The sequence below is a fragment of the Lolium rigidum genome, chromosome 2 (assembly GCF_022539505.1).
Source record: "Lolium rigidum isolate FL_2022 chromosome 2, APGP_CSIRO_Lrig_0.1, whole genome shotgun sequence".
In the NCBI taxonomy this organism is placed as follows: domain Eukaryota; kingdom Viridiplantae; phylum Streptophyta; class Magnoliopsida; order Poales; family Poaceae; genus Lolium; species Lolium rigidum.
The window spans coordinates 282,601,175-282,621,134 of NC_061509.1; the positions used below are offsets into that span (position 1 = coordinate 282,601,175).

Genomic DNA, 19,960 nt, shown 5'->3' on the forward strand with positions numbered 1-19,960 from the left:
ACGTCTACCGCAGCAACAAGAGCTTCATCTTGTAGGCTTTGGAATCTCTTCAAGGGTGAGACTCGATAATCCCCTCGTTGCTACCGTCTTCTAGATTGCATCTTGGCTTGGATTGCGTGTTTGCGGTAGGAAATTTTTTGTTTTCTATGCAACGTATCCCTACACTGAAGTGGAGCTTCAAAATAGTAAATCCCAAATTGATAGGTGACAACAGCTGGCTGTCGAACCACCATAGTGAGGCAAAAATGAGCGCTGACAATGCTCAATTAACGGCCAGAAGACTCCAATTAACCGTAGCTTGAATGCTTGATATCACCAATCTTCAACATCTTAGTAGATCTTAAAATAGGAGAGACAAAACACAATCGTCAAAAGTACCTGCCTTCGTTGAAAAACTATCGGTGAAATTCCTGCGCCTCTAAACATCCGTATACTATTTTTCTCCTTCCTCTGCAAGTTAACACCTTTGTGGCAGTCGCCACATGCAAATTCTTTCAGTCTCACCTGCCATTAGGAGAGGACTTGATGAAATAAAAAGCATCGAAGCACCGACCGATGGATGAGATAAAAACCAAGGTATGCCAGAACAGCTCGTGAATAAACATGGGAAAGATTACCATCCTAATCTCGCTGATACATCACTTGGTAAAAGCAGCAGTTGCATGAAGGTATTAATCGCTAGCGGCGTGTTCTAGAGACCGATGGTGCCCAGTGGTTGCCTGGTTGGGAAGAAGTAATATATAGCGTGCGAGATGCCTGCCGAGTGGGAATTCAAGAGGAGAAGGGGAGGGGATCAGAGTTAAGGACCCCAACATGAAGTGGAGCAGTTCCATCTAGCATTAAAGGACAAATGACGTTAGCTTCGCCAGAATGAGAATTGAAGGCAAAAGGTTTGAGCGAGGAGAATCCTAGTTATCAGATCCAATGGAAGTAAGAATTCAGATGGCGTGGCTAGGCTGCATGGCATGGAAAATAAGTTAGTGGGGATGGATTACTTAGTTATATATGATTTCTAGTTAGCTAGATGTCTTGGTCGTGAATTGTTGTATTTATTTCCATAATGGATAAACTTAATTCGGACCCCCCTTATAGGTTTCTCGAACTTCGTATTAACATCCGTACTAGCTGAGTCACAATTCTTATTCTTAGCAACTTCTCATTTACTGGTTTCTTCCAAAAAAAATGTATAAATTTGGAAGTTTGCGGGTCAATTTTTATTGGAACTACAGTTTCCGAAGTAAGTAGAGAAGTAGGCAGTGGAGCCTGTTGGGTTAACGAGAGTTTTTTTTAAACAACAGAGGCAAAAGCTTTACCTCATCTTTAATTAAGAATTAAGAAGAAGATGCTCAATTTTTTTTTGGAAAAAACAGGCAACAACCTACAACAATAAAGCTAGCCCCATCCAAACACCAACCACCACACTCACCAACAACCAAACCTAACACAAGATCCAATCAACACTCAAGCTAACACATGAGACCACAAGACTAAGTCCGTAGGGATCCTCGAGGTGGATCAAGCTGTGCTGTATGTGGCACCAGCATTCTAGCAATTGAACTCTCTTTTCTATCTTAATATATTGACACATGCCTGTCCTTGAAAAAAAAGTTGATCCTTTCATGTTGGACGCTTTACGTGGGGGTCGCATTTTGAATGTGTTTCTCTAGTTTCATACGAGTATTACTATTACAAGAGAGAAAGCAAACTCGATTCAACCATGTCGAGTTTTCGCCCGTAAATTTGTTTGAAATGAGTTCCAGTTTGAAAAAGAGAAAGAAGAACCACAGGCAAGGACCCACGTGTCAATGGCCCGTACTAAACCACCCCTTATCCCCTCCCTCCCTCTTGCTCCTCTTCCACCATCCCTTCCTTCCCACTGGCAGCCATCTCCCTCTGCCGCCGCACCACATCGCACCTCTGCGCTGCTGGGCGGCGCCATGGCCCACTCCTGCCTCTCCACGGCGCGCACGGCGGCGCTTCGCCCCACGCTCCACGCCGACGGCGCCTCCGGGACGCACCTCTTCTACGCGTCGTCCTTGCTGCCCCGCCCGGCGCGCGCGCCGTCCGGCCACCACCGGCACCGCCTCATTGCCGAGCACCTTGTCACTCCCGTCGTGCCGGTGGCTCGACGGAGCAGGCGCGCGGCGACTGCGATGGCGTCGCAGGAGGATGCCACGACCACGGCCGTCGAGGAAGACGTGCAAGAGGAAGAGCCAGCAGCAGGTGAGGTCGAGGAGGAGCAGGCCGCGCCCGCGGAGGCGGAGGCGGAGGCGGAAGCGAGCTCGGACGATGCTGGTGGCGGTGATGCTGGCGCGGCAGAGACGGAGGCGGCCAGCAGCGCCACCAAGCTCTACTTCGGGAACCTGCCGTACAACTGCGACAGCGCGCTGCTCGCCGGCATTGTGCAGGATCACGCCATCCCGGAGATGGTCGAGGTACGCACGCCTCCATGCCGTTTGCTGAAATGGATCGCCGCGTCCAGTAACCTCCTTGTTTTGTGATTCGGAATGCTTGAGCACAAAAGAAAATTAGTGAACAATTGAATATCAAGGACATGTACATGCTTGATCAAACCAATAATTTTGTTGGAGATCATCAAACTTACATTCCATTGGTTGGGTCGATCTCAAACGTTTGCATTATCAGGTGCTGTACGACCGGACGACAGGGAGGAGCAGAGGCTTCGCCTTCGTGACGATGAGCACGCTCGAGGACTGCGAGCGGGTCATCAAGAACCTCGACGGCACCGTGAGTACTCCCAGTCTCATCATCCACCTGCCTTCCAAGAATTCCCCCATATGACACCTATTGCAGGCGCGCAACGTAAATATTCGATGCCACAAACAAATTAGTTCATGACCGTTACATGTTTCAATTGTTCCAGATGTACAGTGGGCGCACGATGCGGGTGAACATGGCCGACAAGCCCAAGCCGAAGCTGCCGCTGTACCCGGAGACGGAGCACAAGCTCTTCGTCGGCAACCTGTCCTGGACTGTCACGCCGGACATGCTCATCGAGGCGTTCCAGAAGTGCGGCAATGTGGTCGGTGCGCGGGTGCTCTACGATGGAGAGACCGGCCGGTCCCGTGGATACGGCTTCGTGTGCTACTCCACCAAGGAGGAGATGGACCAGGCCATCGAGACGCTCAATGGAACGGTATGTCAGGGCCGACTTTCTCACCGTCTCACTCTCACTTCTGTTTGCTAGCACATGAAAAGTTGTAGATGTGTAAGATCAAACGCGAACTTCTAAAATTTTCCATTATGAAAGACTTAATATTTACGAGAATCAAACAACCGTGCAATGAGAGTTTCAGATAAAACTGAAGAATTCCTTGACATGAAGAACATTATTGTTTGGACTAGTAGGACTTCTACTTGGAAATTCAATGTTCATATCTGAAACACAAAATGAAAATAAATTTGAACTGAGAAATGACACGTATTGCAGGAAATCGAAGGCAGGGAGATCCGGGTCAACTTGGCCCTTGGAAAGAGATACTAGAGCTCGATTGTTTCTTCACATTGGAGAAACCTTCCATAAGGTTTATTCAATACTTCGTTTACAACATGACTTACACAGAGGTTGTTGCCAATAACAGAGCAATAGAGGACAGGGCCATTGCTCGCCAGAACACACTCCAAAAGCCCCAACAGGGAAGACATCACTCTGAACTGTAGCACCTTTCATTTTTTCTGTATCCAGTAACTGTATACTTAATGATGTGGAAACAGATATTTATATGGTTCCATGGTCGAGGAACCGCATCATTTTGGTCGTCCTGCAACTAGGCTTGTTATGTGTCAACACAATGTGTAATATACCTGTTTTTGCGAAGGAACAACAAAAATTTGTTGCTCATAAATATAGTTATAATCAACACATACAGGCTGTGTAATAAAATCTAGTGTGTGGTTGCCTAGGATCTTCAATGTAGTAGTATTAGCTATAACATGGGGAAGCTTGTTATCTCAGTAACGAGCTACTTTCGTGAGCACAATCACATAGTCCGGTTAAAACGACGAATCTCCTAAATTGGTTATGCATATTGAAACTTATTACAATATGCTGCATTAGATACCACACATAAAAAGAGTCTTGATTGAGTTTGATGGTCAAGAGAGGGGTGTTTTGTAGGTGCTTCAAAGGATCTATCGATGGGTCTGCAGACCGCAGTGTAGGGATTATTTATTCCTTTTAGATCATGTCTTTCTCTATATATCCAAACATTTGATATTAAGATCTAACATAAATTAAAAGACCATCATAGTGAGGTGTAAAGCATATTATATTTGACAGAGCCTTGCAAGGTAGGTGTTGCTTGTCACCAGGGTCACCAATTTGATGTAATTTCTAATCCAGTTTAGACAAAGTGATAGGCAACTGTGATTCCGAGAACTTGGTCGTGCGTGAAGAATGTTGTAGTCACGAAAATTGATTACGAACATTCACCTTTCCGCTCCATATCTTCTCATGAGGCCTAGAAGGTGTTTGAGCTCTGCATTTCGTCAAATATCTCTTCGGCTAGAGCAATCAACATATTTTGAATTCGTTTCACATGTGTTTCCCCTGGCATCGGGTGATCAACCAAATTTATTAATTCAAAAGTTGTTCTTGTGCTCGACATGTAGAAACTTGATTATCTAAAACTATACCCAACTTAGTGGAAAATTTTAACTGATTCAATTATATTACACATGATCTCACAATTTTGCAGAATTTAAACTATTATTTGTTAAATTAACCCAACATTTATATTGCTTACTCCTTGCAAATTATCGTTGTGATAATGATATTATGACTCACCATATTACATAAAAAATCAATAATACGCGAATTTCGAAATCATGAAAAATCTTAGGACACCATTAAACTTACAAGTACTATTAAATTTGTTGGTTACTAGCTTAGATGTTGGATATGTCAAGTCAAGTGACGACCAAACGATCATGCATGCCAATGAAAGACCTTTTCATGTTTTAAGATCACGTTTTAATTTGATGGTGACGATACAAACTAGCAGAGAGACGGATGATAATGCCGTTTTTGGAGGGTAGAACTTAAAAGCATAGGAATAGGAATACACCAAAGTGAGACTCTACATAGTGTGGATTTGCAAATGATTCCGAACATAGGAACTATGCAAGTAGTTCTTTAGATTGTGAACATGACATTTACACAAGACTTTTATAAGGTTGATGAGATGGGGCAAGAAAAGAGAGGTTTTGAGCTAATGTTCATATTTCTTCCGTATATGATATAGGAACGCATAACTATAGGAATCTAGAAAGCCCTATAATCCAAAAAGATTTTATAGAAGTTTTACTGATTCATATCTGATGATAATCCTAAGATCCAAAAAGACACTAAGAAAGTACGAGATTTTTCCACTAACAAAGGAAAAGATATTTTTCCAATTTTTTAAATAAAAAGTAACAAACCCAACAAGGACCGGGGTTGTGAGTGTGACATGTCTCCTCCTCGTTGGTACCACGAGAGGCAGCCACATCCTCCCAACTTGACTACGGGCTAGGGCCGGCCCTAGGAGGAATATCCACAGCGACATTCAACAACAAAGGAACTGAATTAGTAAAATTGTTTAGGGAAATTAACTACATTTGGTGTTTACTCTATCAAATCTATGTAAGGGAACATGATGAGTGAGCATATGTTTTTTTTGGCGCAAATACATTTGAAAAATTAAGGTACCACTAAAGATTAAGATCTTTGTGTGGTTTCTTTATAAAAAAGTAATTCTCACTAAATAAAACCTCACTAAAAGGATTTAAAATGACCGTAAAAATGTGCATTTTGTGATAATAACGAATCTATTAACCATTTATTTTCTGATTATCCCTTCGCTTGAATTATTTGGAGAACTATTCAATGAACATTCAATGTTCCCCCACATGCCAACGTCATAAATATGTTTAGAAATTGGCTCAATATTGTTGACAAAAAATCTAAATAACATATCCAAGCGGGCACTTGTGCTTTAATGTGGATATATGGAATTGTCGTAATGGCATTGTGTTTAACAAAAATACTAATGCTTATTTTTTACAGGTTATCTGTATGGTTATGCACTGGATCCACGAATGGTCCTACCTTCTGGCGGAGGCGCAGCGGTGGCATGTGGATTCTGGATGCATTCAACTGGAAATGGTTGCTCGGGCTATCTACAACTAGGATAAGCGTCACTTTCTTATTTTACTCCACTGGTTGATCTCAGTGTATACCTTGTGTGATTCATGAGATGTATAACTCTCGAATCATGAAACTATGCAATAAAATTAGAACCGTTCATTTATTTGTCCACTACTAGAATAAAGTCTTTTACACGGCCAAAACCTCGAGCAACTCTAAAATAGGCTACTACGACGTACTCGATCCCTTCGGTCCTTTTTAATTGACTCGAATTGAGTATAACTTTGTACTAAGTTTAAGTTAATTAAAAAAGACCGAAGGAAGTATAACTGAACCAGTTTGAATATAGAACAAGCTACAATTATTAAACTCTCCTACATGGAGCTCGGTATAAACTTTTTTGCGTCACCTCTTATCCACATGGATATCTCCTTCTCAAGCCTCTCCATGGCAGGTTTGGGCAAGAACATGGACACAGCGGTGATCACCTCGCCATCCCCGCTCTTCAAGGCCATGTGGTAGCTCATTGGGTCCGTAATGTATGGCACGCCGCCGCCCACCGCCGTGGCCCAACCCATGTCGATCTTCTCATCTCCAAGCCGAGTCGTATCAACGACGTGGAATGCCCTGTCGACGTCGAGATGCCGGTGCGCGCGCAGCGCGGTGATCATGTCCACCGTCGACCTCACGTGCTCCTCCGTGGTGCTGAGCTTGGCCCTCCGCACTGTTAGATGTATATATCTGTCTATTGTAGTTTCCCCATATGTTAGGGGGCTTTCTGCATATGTGCACCTATGCATATGCTCTATATATTGTGGCTTTCTGCGCGATAATACAACACGCATATTCCTCTAACATGGTATCAGAGCAAAATAATTGATCCTCTATACGTGTTCCGGCCGCGCTGACCGATCTTCTCCGTGCGTGGCCGCGCCTGACTGTCCCCTGCCGGCCGTCGCCCCTCCGCCCGACGCCCTGCTCCATCGCCTCCCGATCCTATCTTCCGATTCCGTTCTCGCCTCCAGCCCCGCCCCTCGGCCGCCTCCCTGCTCTCTGCCCGCGCCCGCCCGCGCAGGAACTCCTCCGCCAGCCAAGTCCCCGGAAGTGCCAGGAGGCTCGCCCGCGCTAGGAGGAGGCTTCCCAGATCGATTCCGTCCGGAGCGATCGATTCCCAGGAGGCTCTCGCGTGGCAGGAGGATCTCCCAGATCGATTCCCAGGAGGCTCGCCCGCCTCCAGCTCTCCCAGATCGATTCCCAGGAGGCTCGCTCGCCTCATCTCTGCTGCCATCGATCTCCCTGCTCGCAGTTGACTTCGGTCAAAAAAAAAAAAAAAAAAAAAAAAAAAAAGAGCAAAAAAAAAAAAAAAAAAAAAGCTATGTCTTCCGCTGATCCCGCCCCTTCTTTGGGCCCACCTTCGGTACTTGGTATTTGTCCGCTGCCTCCGTGCATGACTGCTAGCTATTCTTCGTCGCCGTTTGCGGCCTCTTCACGCGGCTCTACCCGCGCTTCACCGACTCTGTCTACGTCGGCTCGCCGCTCTATACCGACTTTCGCGACCTCTTCCCGCGGCTCTGGCCGTGCTTCGCCGATTTTGTCTCCCTCGGCCTGCCGCTCTACATCGACTTTTGCGGCATCTTCACGCGACTCTGCCCGCGCTTCACCGACTTCGTCTATGTCGACCTGCCGCTCTACATCGACTTTTGCGGCCTCTTCACGCGGCTCGCCGCGCTCCGCCGACTTCCTCTATGTCGGCCTGTCGCTCTACATCGACTTTCGCGGCCTCTTCACGCGGCTCTGCTCGCGCTTCGCCGACTTCGTCTATGTCGGCCTGCCGCTCTACATCGACTTTTGTGGCCCCTTCACGTGGTTATGACCGCGCTTTGCCGACTCTTTCTTCATCGGCGTGTTGCTCTCCGTCGCCCCCTTTGGTGGCCTCTGTTCGTGTCGGTGATAGCTCCTCGTCGGCACTTTGATTGTACGTCGACCTCTCCGATCGCGCCCTCTCTGCGCATGAGATAGCGCAGCTTCACCGCCTCGCTTGATGCTTGGGATTCCGGTTACGTCGGCAGCCTCGCGGTCCGAGTCTCCGCTCTCATTCTCATTGCACCCTACTTGTGGCAAGGTTGGCCACACTTCCTCCACTGCTGGACGCGGGATCCCGATTTACGTCCGCAGGTTCCAGGATCGTCGGCCGAGCTAGCTCTTCGAGGATCTTCTGCCGTGGCACTCTCTGATCAGGACATTCTCAGGGGTCTTCGTGGTCTGCTCGCTACTCCAGACTCTTCCTCGCCGGGCGCTGCTAGTTCTGTGACTGGCTCTTCTGGCACTGCGCGACCACCACTTTCTACACAGTCAGGTACGTCCCCGTGGTATTTGGATTCTGGAGCTTCCTTTCATATGACCTCCGAGTCTTCTATTACATACGCTCTTCGGTCTCTTATTTCTCCTGTCCGTGTTGTCACGGCTGATGGTACCTCTATTCCTGTTTCTAGTACAGGCACCCTTTCTACTCCCTCTTTCTCTGTCCACTGATGTTTCTCATGTTCCTCGCCTTCGAGATGAACCTTTTCTCTGCTAGCCAGCTCACCGATTCCGGTTGTCGCGTCATTCTTGACGCCGAGTCTTGTGCGGTTCGGGATCGTCGCACACATGCCCTGGTTGGAGCTGGCCCTCGTAGCCGTCGGTCTCCGGGGCTTTGGGAGTTAGGCGAGCTTCGTGTTCCTTCCGCTGCCACTTCATCCGCCGGTTCTCCTCCGGTTGTTGCCTCTGTCACCGGCTCTTTTCAGCGAGTGGCATCATCGTCTTGGTCACCTTTGTGACTCTCGCTCTGTCGTCTTTGGTTCATCGTGGCATTACGGGTTCGTCTGCGGAAGTGGGTCGTTACATCTGTCGGGGTTGTAGGTTAGGCAAACAGATTCAGCTTCCCTATCCTACTAGTGTGTACGTCTCTCAGCGACCGTTCGATTTAGTCCATTCAGATGTTTGGGGTCCGGCTCCCTTCGCTTCGAAAGGGGCCATCGATACTATATCTTATTCATTGATGATTTTTCACGGTACACCTGGGTGTTTTTCATGCACTCTCGCAGTGAGGTGCTCTCTATTTATCAGCGTTTTGCGGCCATGGTCCGCACTCAGTATTCTTCACCCATCCGCGTGTTCCGTGCTGATTCTGCTGGTGAGTATATCTCTCAAGCACCTTCGTGGTGTCCTTGCCGACGAGGGCACCCTCGCTCGGTTTTCTTGTCCCGGCGCGCATGCTCAAAATGGCGTCGCCGAGCGTAAGCATCGTCATCTTCTTGAGACCACCCGTGCTATGATGATTGCCTCTTCTCTTCCGCCACATTTACGGGCTGAGGCTGTCGCTACGTCGGCCCACCTCATTAACATTCAGCCTTCCGCTGCTCTACAGGGTGGCATTCCTCTCGAGCGTCTCTCTGGTGTTTCTCCAGACTACTCGACTCTCCGTTCATTTGGTTGCGTCTACTATGTCCTTCTGCCTCCTCGCGAACGCACCAAACCGGCCGCTCGATGCGGTGAGTGTGTTTTTCTCGGATACGATGATGAGCATAAGGGCTATCGCTGTTGGGACCCCGTTGGTCGTCGGATGCGCATCTCTCGTGACGTCACATTTGATGAGACACGTCCCTTCTATCCTCGCCCCACCTCGGGTACTTACCCGGTGGATGATATCTCTTTTCTTCTTTTTCCGGATGCACCCCTTGCTTGTCCCTCCTCCCCTCCCTCCTACTTCGATGCCCCCTTCGGCGCCATCCTCTCGTTCGTCTAGTCCACCTAGTACTCCTCGTTCTCCAGCTTCGGCTCCTTCCGATGCTGTCCCTTCTTCCTCTTCTTCTGATGACTTGTCTTCTGCTGATGAGCTTCCTCCTTCCCGGCCTGTTCGTCAGCGTCGTGCTCCAGTTCGTTACTCTCCTAGTCAGTATGGTCTCTCTGTCGTTTCCGAGCCGACTTCTTATCGGGATGCCGAGCGTCATCCTGAATGGCAGCTTGCCATGGGCTGAGGAGATCGGCTGCGCTTGAGCGCACCGGCACTTGGGATCTTGTTTCTCCCCCTTCGGTGTTCGTCCCATCACGTGTAAGTGGGTCTATAAAATTAAGACTCGCTCCGATGGATCTCTTGAGCGCTATAAAGCGCGTCTTGTGGCTCGTGGTTTTCAGCGGGAGCACGGCCGTGACTATGATGAGACTTTTGCCCCTGTGGCTCATATGACTACTTGTGCGTACCCTTCTTGCTTGTTGCTTCGTTCGCCGCTGGTCCGTCTCCCGGCTTGATGTTCGGAATGCTTTTCTTAATGGCGAGTTGAGTGAGGAGGTTTACATGCAGCCTCCTCACTGGGTATTCTGTTCCCGATGGGATGGTTTGTCGTCTTCGACGTTCTCTCTATGGTCTCAAACGGGCCCCTCGTGCCTGGTTTGAGCGCTTCGCCTCTGTCGTGACTCGTCTGCTGGTTTCTCTCCTAGTCTTCATGATCCGAGCACTTTTCGTTCCACGGTTCTCCTCGTGGACGTACTCTTCTTCTTCTCTATGTTGATGATATGATCATTACTTGGTGATGATCCCGAGTATATTTCCTTCGTCAAGGCTCGTCTTCGTGATCGGTTTCTTATGACTGATCTTGGTCCTCTTCGCTATTTTCTTGGCATTGAGGTTTCCTCCACTTCGATGGCTTTTCTATCTCTCGGGAAAAGTACATTCGGGATCTTCTTGCTCGTCGTTGCTCTTGGGGATGAGCGCACGAGTCGATACTCCTATGGAGCTTAATGTTAAGCTTCGTCCTATCGATGGTGATCCTCTTCCGATCCCACCCGTTATCGTCATCTTGTTGGGAGTCTTGTTTATCTTGCTTGTCACTCGTCCGGATATTTCTTATCCTGTTCATATTCTGAGTCGGTTTGTCTCAGCTCCTACCACTTGTTCACTATAGTCATCTTCTCCGTGTTCTTCGTTATCTTCGTGGCACGATCACTCGTCGCCTTTTCTTTCCCCGTTCCGGCTCTCTCCGGCTCCAGTGCTACTCGGATGCTACATGGGCGAGTGATCCTACGGATCGTCGTTCGCTTTTCGCTTACTTGTGTGTTTCTTGGTGGTTCGCTTGTTGCTTGGAAGACGAAGAAACAGGTCGCGGTTCCCGTTCGAGTGTTGAGGCTGAGTTGCGGGCTATGGCTTTGTTGATTGCTTGAGGTGACTTGGTTACGGTGGTTGCTTGCAGATTTTGGGGTCTCGTTACGACACCCACTCCACTTTTGTCCGACGATACAGGTGCTATCGGTATTGCACGTGATCCGGTCAAGCATGAGCTGACCAAGCATATCGGTGTGGATGCTTTTTACACACGTGCCCGAGTACGGGATGGTGTTGTTGCGGTTCATTATGTGCCTTAGATTTGCGGTTAGGCGGATTTCTTTACGAAGGCACGGACTCGAGCGCGAGCATGATTTCTTACTCTCCAAACTCGGTGTTGTGGATCCACCATGAGTTTGAGGGGGGTGTTAGATGTATATATCTGTCTATTGTAGTTTCCCCATATGTTAGGGGCTTTCGCGTATGTGCGCGCATGCATACGTATCTATATATTGTGGCGCTGGCTCACGATAATACAACACGCATATTCCTCTAACACGCACCAGCTCCAGCGCGTGGCCGAGCGGCTTCCCGCACAGCTCGTCGACGCCGGCCTCCACCATCGGGCGGAGGACGCAGTTGCCGTAGTACCCTCTGGGGATCGGCGGGTACTTGCCCCGGGCGTTCATGCGGAACACGAGGCGCACGGGCAGCCCATGCTCGTAGCCTAGCGCCACGGTGCGGCACCTCCACAGGAACGCCGACAGCAGCTCGAACACGGTGCAGGACCGCGCGAGGCGGTCCGGGAGATGGCTCCTGAGAGCGGCGACCTCTTCCGGGCCAAACCGGAAGTACTGGGTCACCATGTCTGCCGGCGGCGCCGGCAGCGTGTCGGCGGTGACGATGCCGGAAGCGTGGCCTGGGAAGATGTCCTGCCTGACACGACCTGGTGTGCGTGCCTTGAACATGCTCTCCCTGTTCCAGACGGGCAAGACGGCCGGACGCGCGTCGCCGCGTGCGAGGTCGGCGATAGCTTTGACGAACTGGAGCAGGCCGAAGCCGTCGGCGACGTTGTGGCACGTGTGCACAGATAGAACAAAGCCCCCACATCTCAGCCGAGTGAGCTGCATGCGCAGATGCATACGTGAGCATAAGCAACAATTTCGCAGATTTAGACGGAAGTGTAGCTAAAATCTGTCTGAGGGAGTAGTAAAAACGGCGGGAGTGTCTAAGTAGATGATGATCAACGATGAGCACCTGCATGTAGACCAACGGGTTGCCAAGGACAGGGGTGTAGTCGTCGACGTCGCACACGAGCTCCTCGATGCACGGATAGGGCGGCAGCGCGGGCTGCCCGAAATCCTCGAGCCGCACGTCGGCGTCGGCCTCCACGAACACTGCCCCTTCGGCGGTACACTCCACCGCGAGCCTGCCTCCGGGCATCTCCCGCAGGCGGCCGGCGAGCGGGTAGTAGTGGACCAGAGCCTCCGCGAGCGCCGCCCTGATGGCCTCGGCAGGGTCCGTCACCGCCGGCTCGCGACGGACCGGACGGAAGAACAGAATGGCGCCGATGTAGTGCCGTAGGTAGGTGCAGTCATCCATGTCGGAGAGGGCCTTGGTCTCACGGGGCGTCGGCCGCGCCGGTGCGACGACTTGCGCTTTGCTCCGACGAGCCGTGAACCTCACCATGGTAGCCATCTTGCAAAAGAGAGGTTGGCGTGTCGCGGGCTGATCTTTTTCTCCTTTTATTACTGGCGGCTACTCTACATGCAAAATATTTGACCAAAAGCAGCAAGTCATGGGGCAGCCTTGTATGCCATCCCACACGTCATTGATAGTTCAAATCTAACTTGATTGGTGATCACTTTGTCTAGCCGCCTCCTCCTTGATTCATGCATGCATGTTGACGGTTTAAGAGATTCCACGTCCACAAGAGTCGTCTATGATTACATATTGCATGACATGGGATGAAACCAAACTCTCCATTTTTTTTTCAAATTTCATTCCACGATTTTATTTCATACAAAGAATATTCTAGAAAATAGCTATTCATTCATGGCATTTTTCTTCCAAACTATGGCTTTCCAATTACATTCGCAAAATATATTTGTACAACACGTTTGTCTAGCAAGTTTCGTTTTATCCAAATATTGTATTTTTTTTTAGAAACACAGTACAAATGCAGACGCTCACATACACGCGCATACACTCATCCCTATGAACGCACACATGCACACCCTACCCTTGAGCACCTCCGGAAGACTGAGCCGGCGGACTGGATCTTGAAATTGACGAAGTCACCATAAGCGCCTCACTGTCGATGGGAACGTCGCCTTCCACTGAAGTTCTCGTCGCCTCCCACTGAATTAATATTCCGCCTTTATGAGACACACAGATGTCAAATCTGGGGTTTGAACTCTGGTGGGATGGGGGTACAACCATCCTCCTAACCACCCAACCTCATGTTGGTTCTCCCAAATATTGTAATTCTGCTACTATAAACCGATCAAATGCTACCGAATTTGCACTAGGAACACTGAAAAATAGTATGTGTTTATTTGTATGACAAAGTTCGTATGTCAATTCAGTATTAGATCATTTTCCATATACCTTGAGATGGATGAATTGTTTAATGTAGCCTCCTGCATCAGCATATATAGAAAGCTACTTCCTCTGTGTACCAATAGCCTAGCAAAATGTCTTATATTTTGGTAGGAAGGGAGTAGAACATTAGATTTGCATATGGAAGTTGAATGTTACACAAAATGCATAAAAGGGAGTATATTTTGTGTAAGTCTTCCCCTAGGTGCTGCAGACACTTATGCTCTACATCGGCTGGTGATACGTCTCCAACGTATTTATAATTTCTGATGTTCCATGCTTGTTTTATGATAATACCTACATGTTTTGATCGCACTTTATAATATTTTTATGCGTTTTCCGGAACTAACCTATTAACAAGATGCCGAAGTGCCAGTTCCTGTTTTCTGCTGTTTTTGGTTTCAGAAAGGCTGTTCGGGCAATATTCTCGGAATTCGACGAAACAAAGACCCAGTATCTTATTTTTCCCGGAAGACCCCAGAACACCGAAGGAGAGTCGGAGGCGGGCCAGAGGGCCACCACACCATAAGGCGGCGCGGGCCCAGGCCTGGTCGCGCCAGCCTATGGTGAGGAGGCCCCAGGCGCCCTCCTGCGCCGCCTCTTCGCCTATAAGACCCCTTTCGACCTAAAAACGCGAGACCAATGGACGAAACTCCAGAAAGACTCCGGGCGCCGCACGCCATCGCGAAACTCCAATTCGAGGGACAGAATCTCTATTCCGGCACGCCGCCGGACGGGAAGTGCCCCGGAAGCCATCTCCATCGACGCCACCGCCTCCATCATGCTCCGTGAGTAGTTCCCCCATGGACTACGGGTTCTAGCTGTAGCTAGTTGGTACTCTCTCCCCCATGTACTTCAATACAATGATCTCATGAGTTGCCTTATATGATTGAGATTCATCTGATGTAATCGGTGTTGTGTTTGTTGGGATCCGATGGATTGTTACTATAAAGTTTATGAAGTTATTGTTGCTGCAATCTTGTTGTGTTTAATGCTTGTCACTAGGACCCGAGTGGCATGATCTTAGATTTAAGCTCTATACTTATTGCTTAGATTGTATCTACAAGTTGTTTGCACATGTCTATGTCCGGAACCTGAGGCCCCGAGTGACGACAGAATCGGGATAACTGGAGGGGAAGACGTAGGTATGAGGATCACATGTTTTCACCAATGTTAATGCTTTGCTCCGGTGCTCTATTAAAAGGAGTACCTTAATTTCCAGTAGATTCCCTAGAGGTCCGGCTGCCACCGGCTGGTAGGACAAAAGATGTTGTACAAGTTTCTCATTGCGAGCACGTATGACTATATATGGAAAACATGCCTACATGATTAATAATTTTGATGTTCTGTCTTAATGCTATTTCAATCCTATCAATTGCCCAACTGTAATTTGTTCACCCAACACTTGTTATTGGAGAGTTACCACTAGTGTAGATAGCTGAGAACCCCGGTCCATCTCTGATCATCATATACTCGTTCCTACATGTCATTGGAAGTAGTATCAACTATTTTCTGGTGCCATTGCCTCCGTGTTACTATTACATTTGTCTGTGTTACTCGTTACTACTGCTCTCATATTACTGCTGCTTTCACATCACCCCTGTTACTAGTGCTTTTCCAGGTGCAGCTGAATTGACAACTCAGTTGTTAAGGCTTATAAGTACTCTTTACCTCCCCTTGTGTCGAATCAATAAATTTGGGTTTTACTTCCCTCGAAGACTGTTGCGATCCCCTATACTTGTGGGTTATCAGCTGGCACCTTTCGCAATGTATTTACCTGCTTCCAAAGACACTCTTGTTTTTCCCTAGTTTTTTCTTGTCCTTGGAAGGACACGAGTTTTAAGAACAAAGAAAAGATAGTTTGTGTCTTCTGGAATTATTAATTCACTTGGTTAGAGAAGTGGATGTTTAACTCAACAACCCAAGTTCAAGTTTCCACGGACGCGGAATTGGATTCTTATTATATATAAAAAACACTGTATGAGCTTCCCCTACCGTATCCCTTTGATTTTTTTAGTTAAGTCCAACATATAATAAAAAAATAACATTAGAAATATAACACCAAACCGAAAAATGAATATATATGTTTACAACTTATCACGAGGAACATGATAGGCACCTAAGTGCTCTAGGGCAATGAGACAAATGACCCTCCATTATGACTTCGTCAGCTATTATGGCTTCGTTTGCTACTCCACCAAAGTGGAGATTGACAAGATATCGAAACGCTCAATTAAATGGTAAAAAGTGTGGGGTTTCTTATCATCTCTATTTGGTTTTCTACATGAATAGCTGCACATGGGTAAATTTATACAAACATCTAAGTTTCTACTATGGTTGAATGCTAATATTACCATACCAATAACGTATATTTAAACATTTGTACTCCAAAATGTAACAATGTGCAATTTCACATACAAGATTTCTTTTACAATATGATGTTCATTGTCTCGAACTAGTATATTTCTTCTTGGAAATTCAATGTTCACATCTCACACACAAAAGGATAACATAATATAATTTACTAATTACACCTATTACATTAAATCAAAGGAAAAACATACAAGAGGTTTAATACAACGCTAATTACACAACAATAATGGATGCCATCATTGATGCAAACTAGAGAGCGACATAGAAGACATTTGTTTTCTCTCGTTTTCTCTCGAGAGCACACTAAAAAAACTACATCAGAAAATATATTGCTACTTATCTGATTATCTAAGTCATGTATCTATTGCTTGCTAATACTCGTTGGAATCTTGAATCTGTGGTATACCATTTTCACCAAAAAGAAAAAAAAGCAAAACTTTCCACAATGTTGAATTTGTGACATACCATATTGCATCAAAAAGAAAAACATAAGAAACTTTTCAAACTGTTGGCAAACTCTAGATCACCAACAAATTTACAAATACCATTGCATACCATTCCTTACTATAACTTAGTTATTCTGCGGGACATACAATCACAGCCAAAAAAAAATCTACGTTTAAGGGAATTTTTCTCTTTGAGATTACTGGTGACCATAGGTACTATTGGAATGAAAGAACACAAGATAGTCCTAGGAGGGATTTTTTTAAATGAAGAAACTGAAGAAAAAAACATGGTTGAGATGTCATGTATCATGGAATGAGTAACGTGTTCAAATTGTACATATAGAAGAAGCACCAGAATTGTAGGTGATTAAGGAGATAAAGCAAAACACACCAGACTAAAGAATAAAAATGTTTTAGCTCATGTTAATATCACTTCAACCAGGGGTATATGAATGCATTATGTAGAAACTTGATTACTTCAGTATGATAACCCAAAGGGATTTATATAAGGTTTTAGGGTTTAGATATTACGAAAATTCTAGGATCCAAATAGATAAAAGAAAGTGGCAGAGTTTCCCTAAAAGGGCTAATAACATAAAGGAAAATAAAGACATTTTGCACACAAAATAAACAAATCAAGCTAGTGCCACTAGAGGCAACGAAATTATCAAACGAACACATCCTATAGGTTCTAAATTATATAGGATTGAACTTTAATTACATGGCATTCTAATTCTGCAACTTTTCTATTCTTGCGTTCCAAAAATCATTCAAATCAAACAAACCTTAAATTTTTAGGGTTCAAACTGTGGCAGAGCTTAACGGCCATTGGAGTCGGGCAGGGCTAGCTTGTGTGCACCTCCTTGAAGTTTTGCCTAGCAAATACGCGAAACTCAAAACTGATCCCTGGTGCATATGCACCCGGTATGTACAAAACATACTTTAAAAGTTAAAAATTAGGAAAAAAATTTGCATGTAGAGGGACATGGGGACATGTTCTATACGTGCAATAAAACCGACAATTTATATGCTCAGTGTAAAAAAAAAGACAAAAAGATGTCTCGAGAAATAGAGTATTTTAGCACCATTTTTTTTCTTTTTTACAAAGAGCACAAAACATGTCGGTTTTTGCTGAAACAACTTTGTGAGCATGTAACATATCAAGATATACACGAGATATTTTTATTTTTTTACATTTTTTAATATGTTTCAAATGCACTTCAATATCCAGCAAATACCAGCTTTTTAACCTGCATGTCTGCACTATTTCCAGTGGATGCTGCCGCCGCGTGTCGCTGGGAGCTAGCTATGCCACTAGGTTCAAATGTTACGAGGATTCTAGGAATCAATAAGACAAAAGAGTTTCCCCTAAGGATGCTAGAAACATAAAGGAAAATACGGAGTAGAACATTTTGCTCAGAAAAATCAAACAGATCAATCGGGTACCACCAATGTGAGCGTGACGTCTCCTCCTCGTTGGCGCCACGAGAGGCAACCAAAGTACCAAACCACCACCGGTGTTCACCACCACATCCTCCTAGCTTCACTACGGGAGCAGCAGCCACACACACCACTACCACCACACTCCGAACCGCACGCACGCCCGAGCCGATCGCGCCGAGGCCACCAAGCTCCCACACACGGCCATGGCCATCTCCGCGGCGTCCAGCCTCGCCCTCCACGCCGCGCCATCCGCCGCCCGGCGCCGCACCGTCGTCGCCTCAGCCTCCACGGCACGGTTCGACCGGCGCTCGGCCGTGCTCCTCCTCATGTCTGCAGCGGGGGCAGGGTCGTCTATCGCGGCGGTGGCACCGTCCGCGAACGCCGCGGGCAGCATCGGGTTCTTCGGCGTCCGGAAGAGGCTGGAGCGGGCGGAGGAGGCGGCGGTCGAGGCTGCGCGGGAGGCGGTGGAGGCCGCGGAGGCCGGCGGCGAGGCGGTGGCGGAGGTCGGGAAGGAGGTCGCCGGGGAGGGCATGCAGCTGGTGGCGGAGGCCGGGCTCGCCGGCGACGCGCTCGTGCAGGCCGGGGCGGTCGCCGGCGCCGAGGCGCTCGGGGTGCTCGTGGGCTTGTCCGTCGTCAATGGCATCCTCAAGCCTGAGGTCTAGGTAGAGATGGGTCGGCCCCGTGGCATTTTTTGGCCCATGCGATGTTTGGGGTTTAGTGCTTAAATGGCTATCTCGTTATTTGTTCATGGCTTTTGTGGTGTAATATGAGTAAGAATTCCGCTATGGTTTGAATGCAACAAAATCATACACATTGTTTGGAGAAGAATTCCGCTTTGTTGTTTGATGGAAGAACCGACTTGGCTTTGGAGCATGCCAAAAACCAAAAGGGAATCTCTCCCTCTCTGTTCTAAGAATTTTTGTATAAACATGGATTTTGAAAAAATCTAAAGAACTTCCCGAGAAATGAATAACAAGAGCAGCTATATTATTATTTTGTGATGTAATCTTACAAAACGACCGTCTCCTCCACCTATTTCTTCTCCCCTTCCACCTTTGTCCCAATGAGATACCGTCGACGCTCTTCCTTCCCCGTCACCTACTTCGTCTTTGCCCCGCTCATCATACTCTTTCCCTTCTTTCTCCGTCCCAACAAACGGTATCATTGACACCAACAACGTCAAGTTCGGTCATCATAGCATACCAATAAGACCCCTCCTCCGAGGTTGAAGGGATGCCAATTACCCATCCGGCTATGCGTAAACCTATGGTGGAGGTCATCGTCATTGTAACACCCATCAATTTCGCCGATCAACAACTCCATCCCTCCACTTGTATACCTTCTCTGTCCCTCGATTTTTCTTCTTTGAGTTCTTTCTTCCCTACTACTGTTTCCTCACTCTAGTCTTTTTTTTTGCGAAACACAGTACAATCAAAGACGCTCATACATACGCGTACACACTCACCCCTATGAACGCACACACGCACACCCTACCCCTATGAGCACCTCCAGGAGACTGCGTTGAATAACTGATCCGACGGGTCTTGAGATTGACGAAGTCACCACAGGCGTCTCGCTGTCGACGGGAACGTCGCCTCCCACTGAAGAATATTCCGCCTTTATGAGACATCAAAGTGTCAACTCGGGATTTGAACTCAGTGCGGCTGCAGAGCCATCGTCCTTCCTAACCATCCAACCACGGGTTGGTTCTCTTTCCTCACTCTAGTCACACTCTGACATTGTGCACTGTAGAAATTTCAAGACTGCTACAAAAACTAGTGTGTTTCTACGAAATACTCCCTCCTTTCATAGATAGAAGCCATATAGTTTTTGCGAAAAATTCTAAAATATAGGGTGTCATGTATGCAC

At 47.2% G+C, this 19,960-nt stretch overlaps 3 protein-coding genes across 3 annotated transcripts; 2 read left to right on the forward strand and 1 right to left on the reverse strand.

The window, feature by feature from the left end:
• Positions 1-1,937: 1,937 nt before the first annotated feature.
• On the forward strand, positions 1,938-3,788 carry LOC124688958 (28 kDa ribonucleoprotein, chloroplastic-like). The gene is made up of 4 exons (XM_047222575.1): positions 1,938-2,435; positions 2,647-2,748; positions 2,885-3,157; positions 3,452-3,788. Exons 1-4 carry the CDS (start codon positions 1,938-1,940, stop codon positions 3,503-3,505), a joined length of 927 nt encoding a protein of 308 aa, XP_047078531.1. The 3' UTR covers positions 3,506-3,788.
• Positions 3,789-6,363: 2,575 nt separating this feature from the next.
• LOC124688959 (acyl transferase 1-like) lies at positions 6,364-12,926 on the reverse strand. Its single transcript, XM_047222576.1, has 3 exons — positions 12,486-12,926; positions 11,788-12,352; positions 6,364-6,872 (listed from the first exon to the last, which is right to left on the reverse strand). The coding sequence occupies exons 1-3, from the start codon at positions 12,924-12,926 to the stop codon at positions 6,523-6,525; spliced, it is 1,356 nt and encodes a 451-aa protein (XP_047078532.1). The 3' UTR covers positions 6,364-6,522.
• A 5,250-nt stretch (positions 12,927-18,176) lies between these two features.
• LOC124688960 lies at positions 18,177-18,856 on the forward strand. Its single transcript, XM_047222577.1, has one exon. It carries the CDS (start codon positions 18,295-18,297, stop codon positions 18,751-18,753), a length of 459 nt encoding a protein of 152 aa, XP_047078533.1. The 5' UTR covers positions 18,177-18,294; the 3' UTR covers positions 18,754-18,856.
• The last annotated feature ends 1,104 nt before the right edge of the window (positions 18,857-19,960 follow it).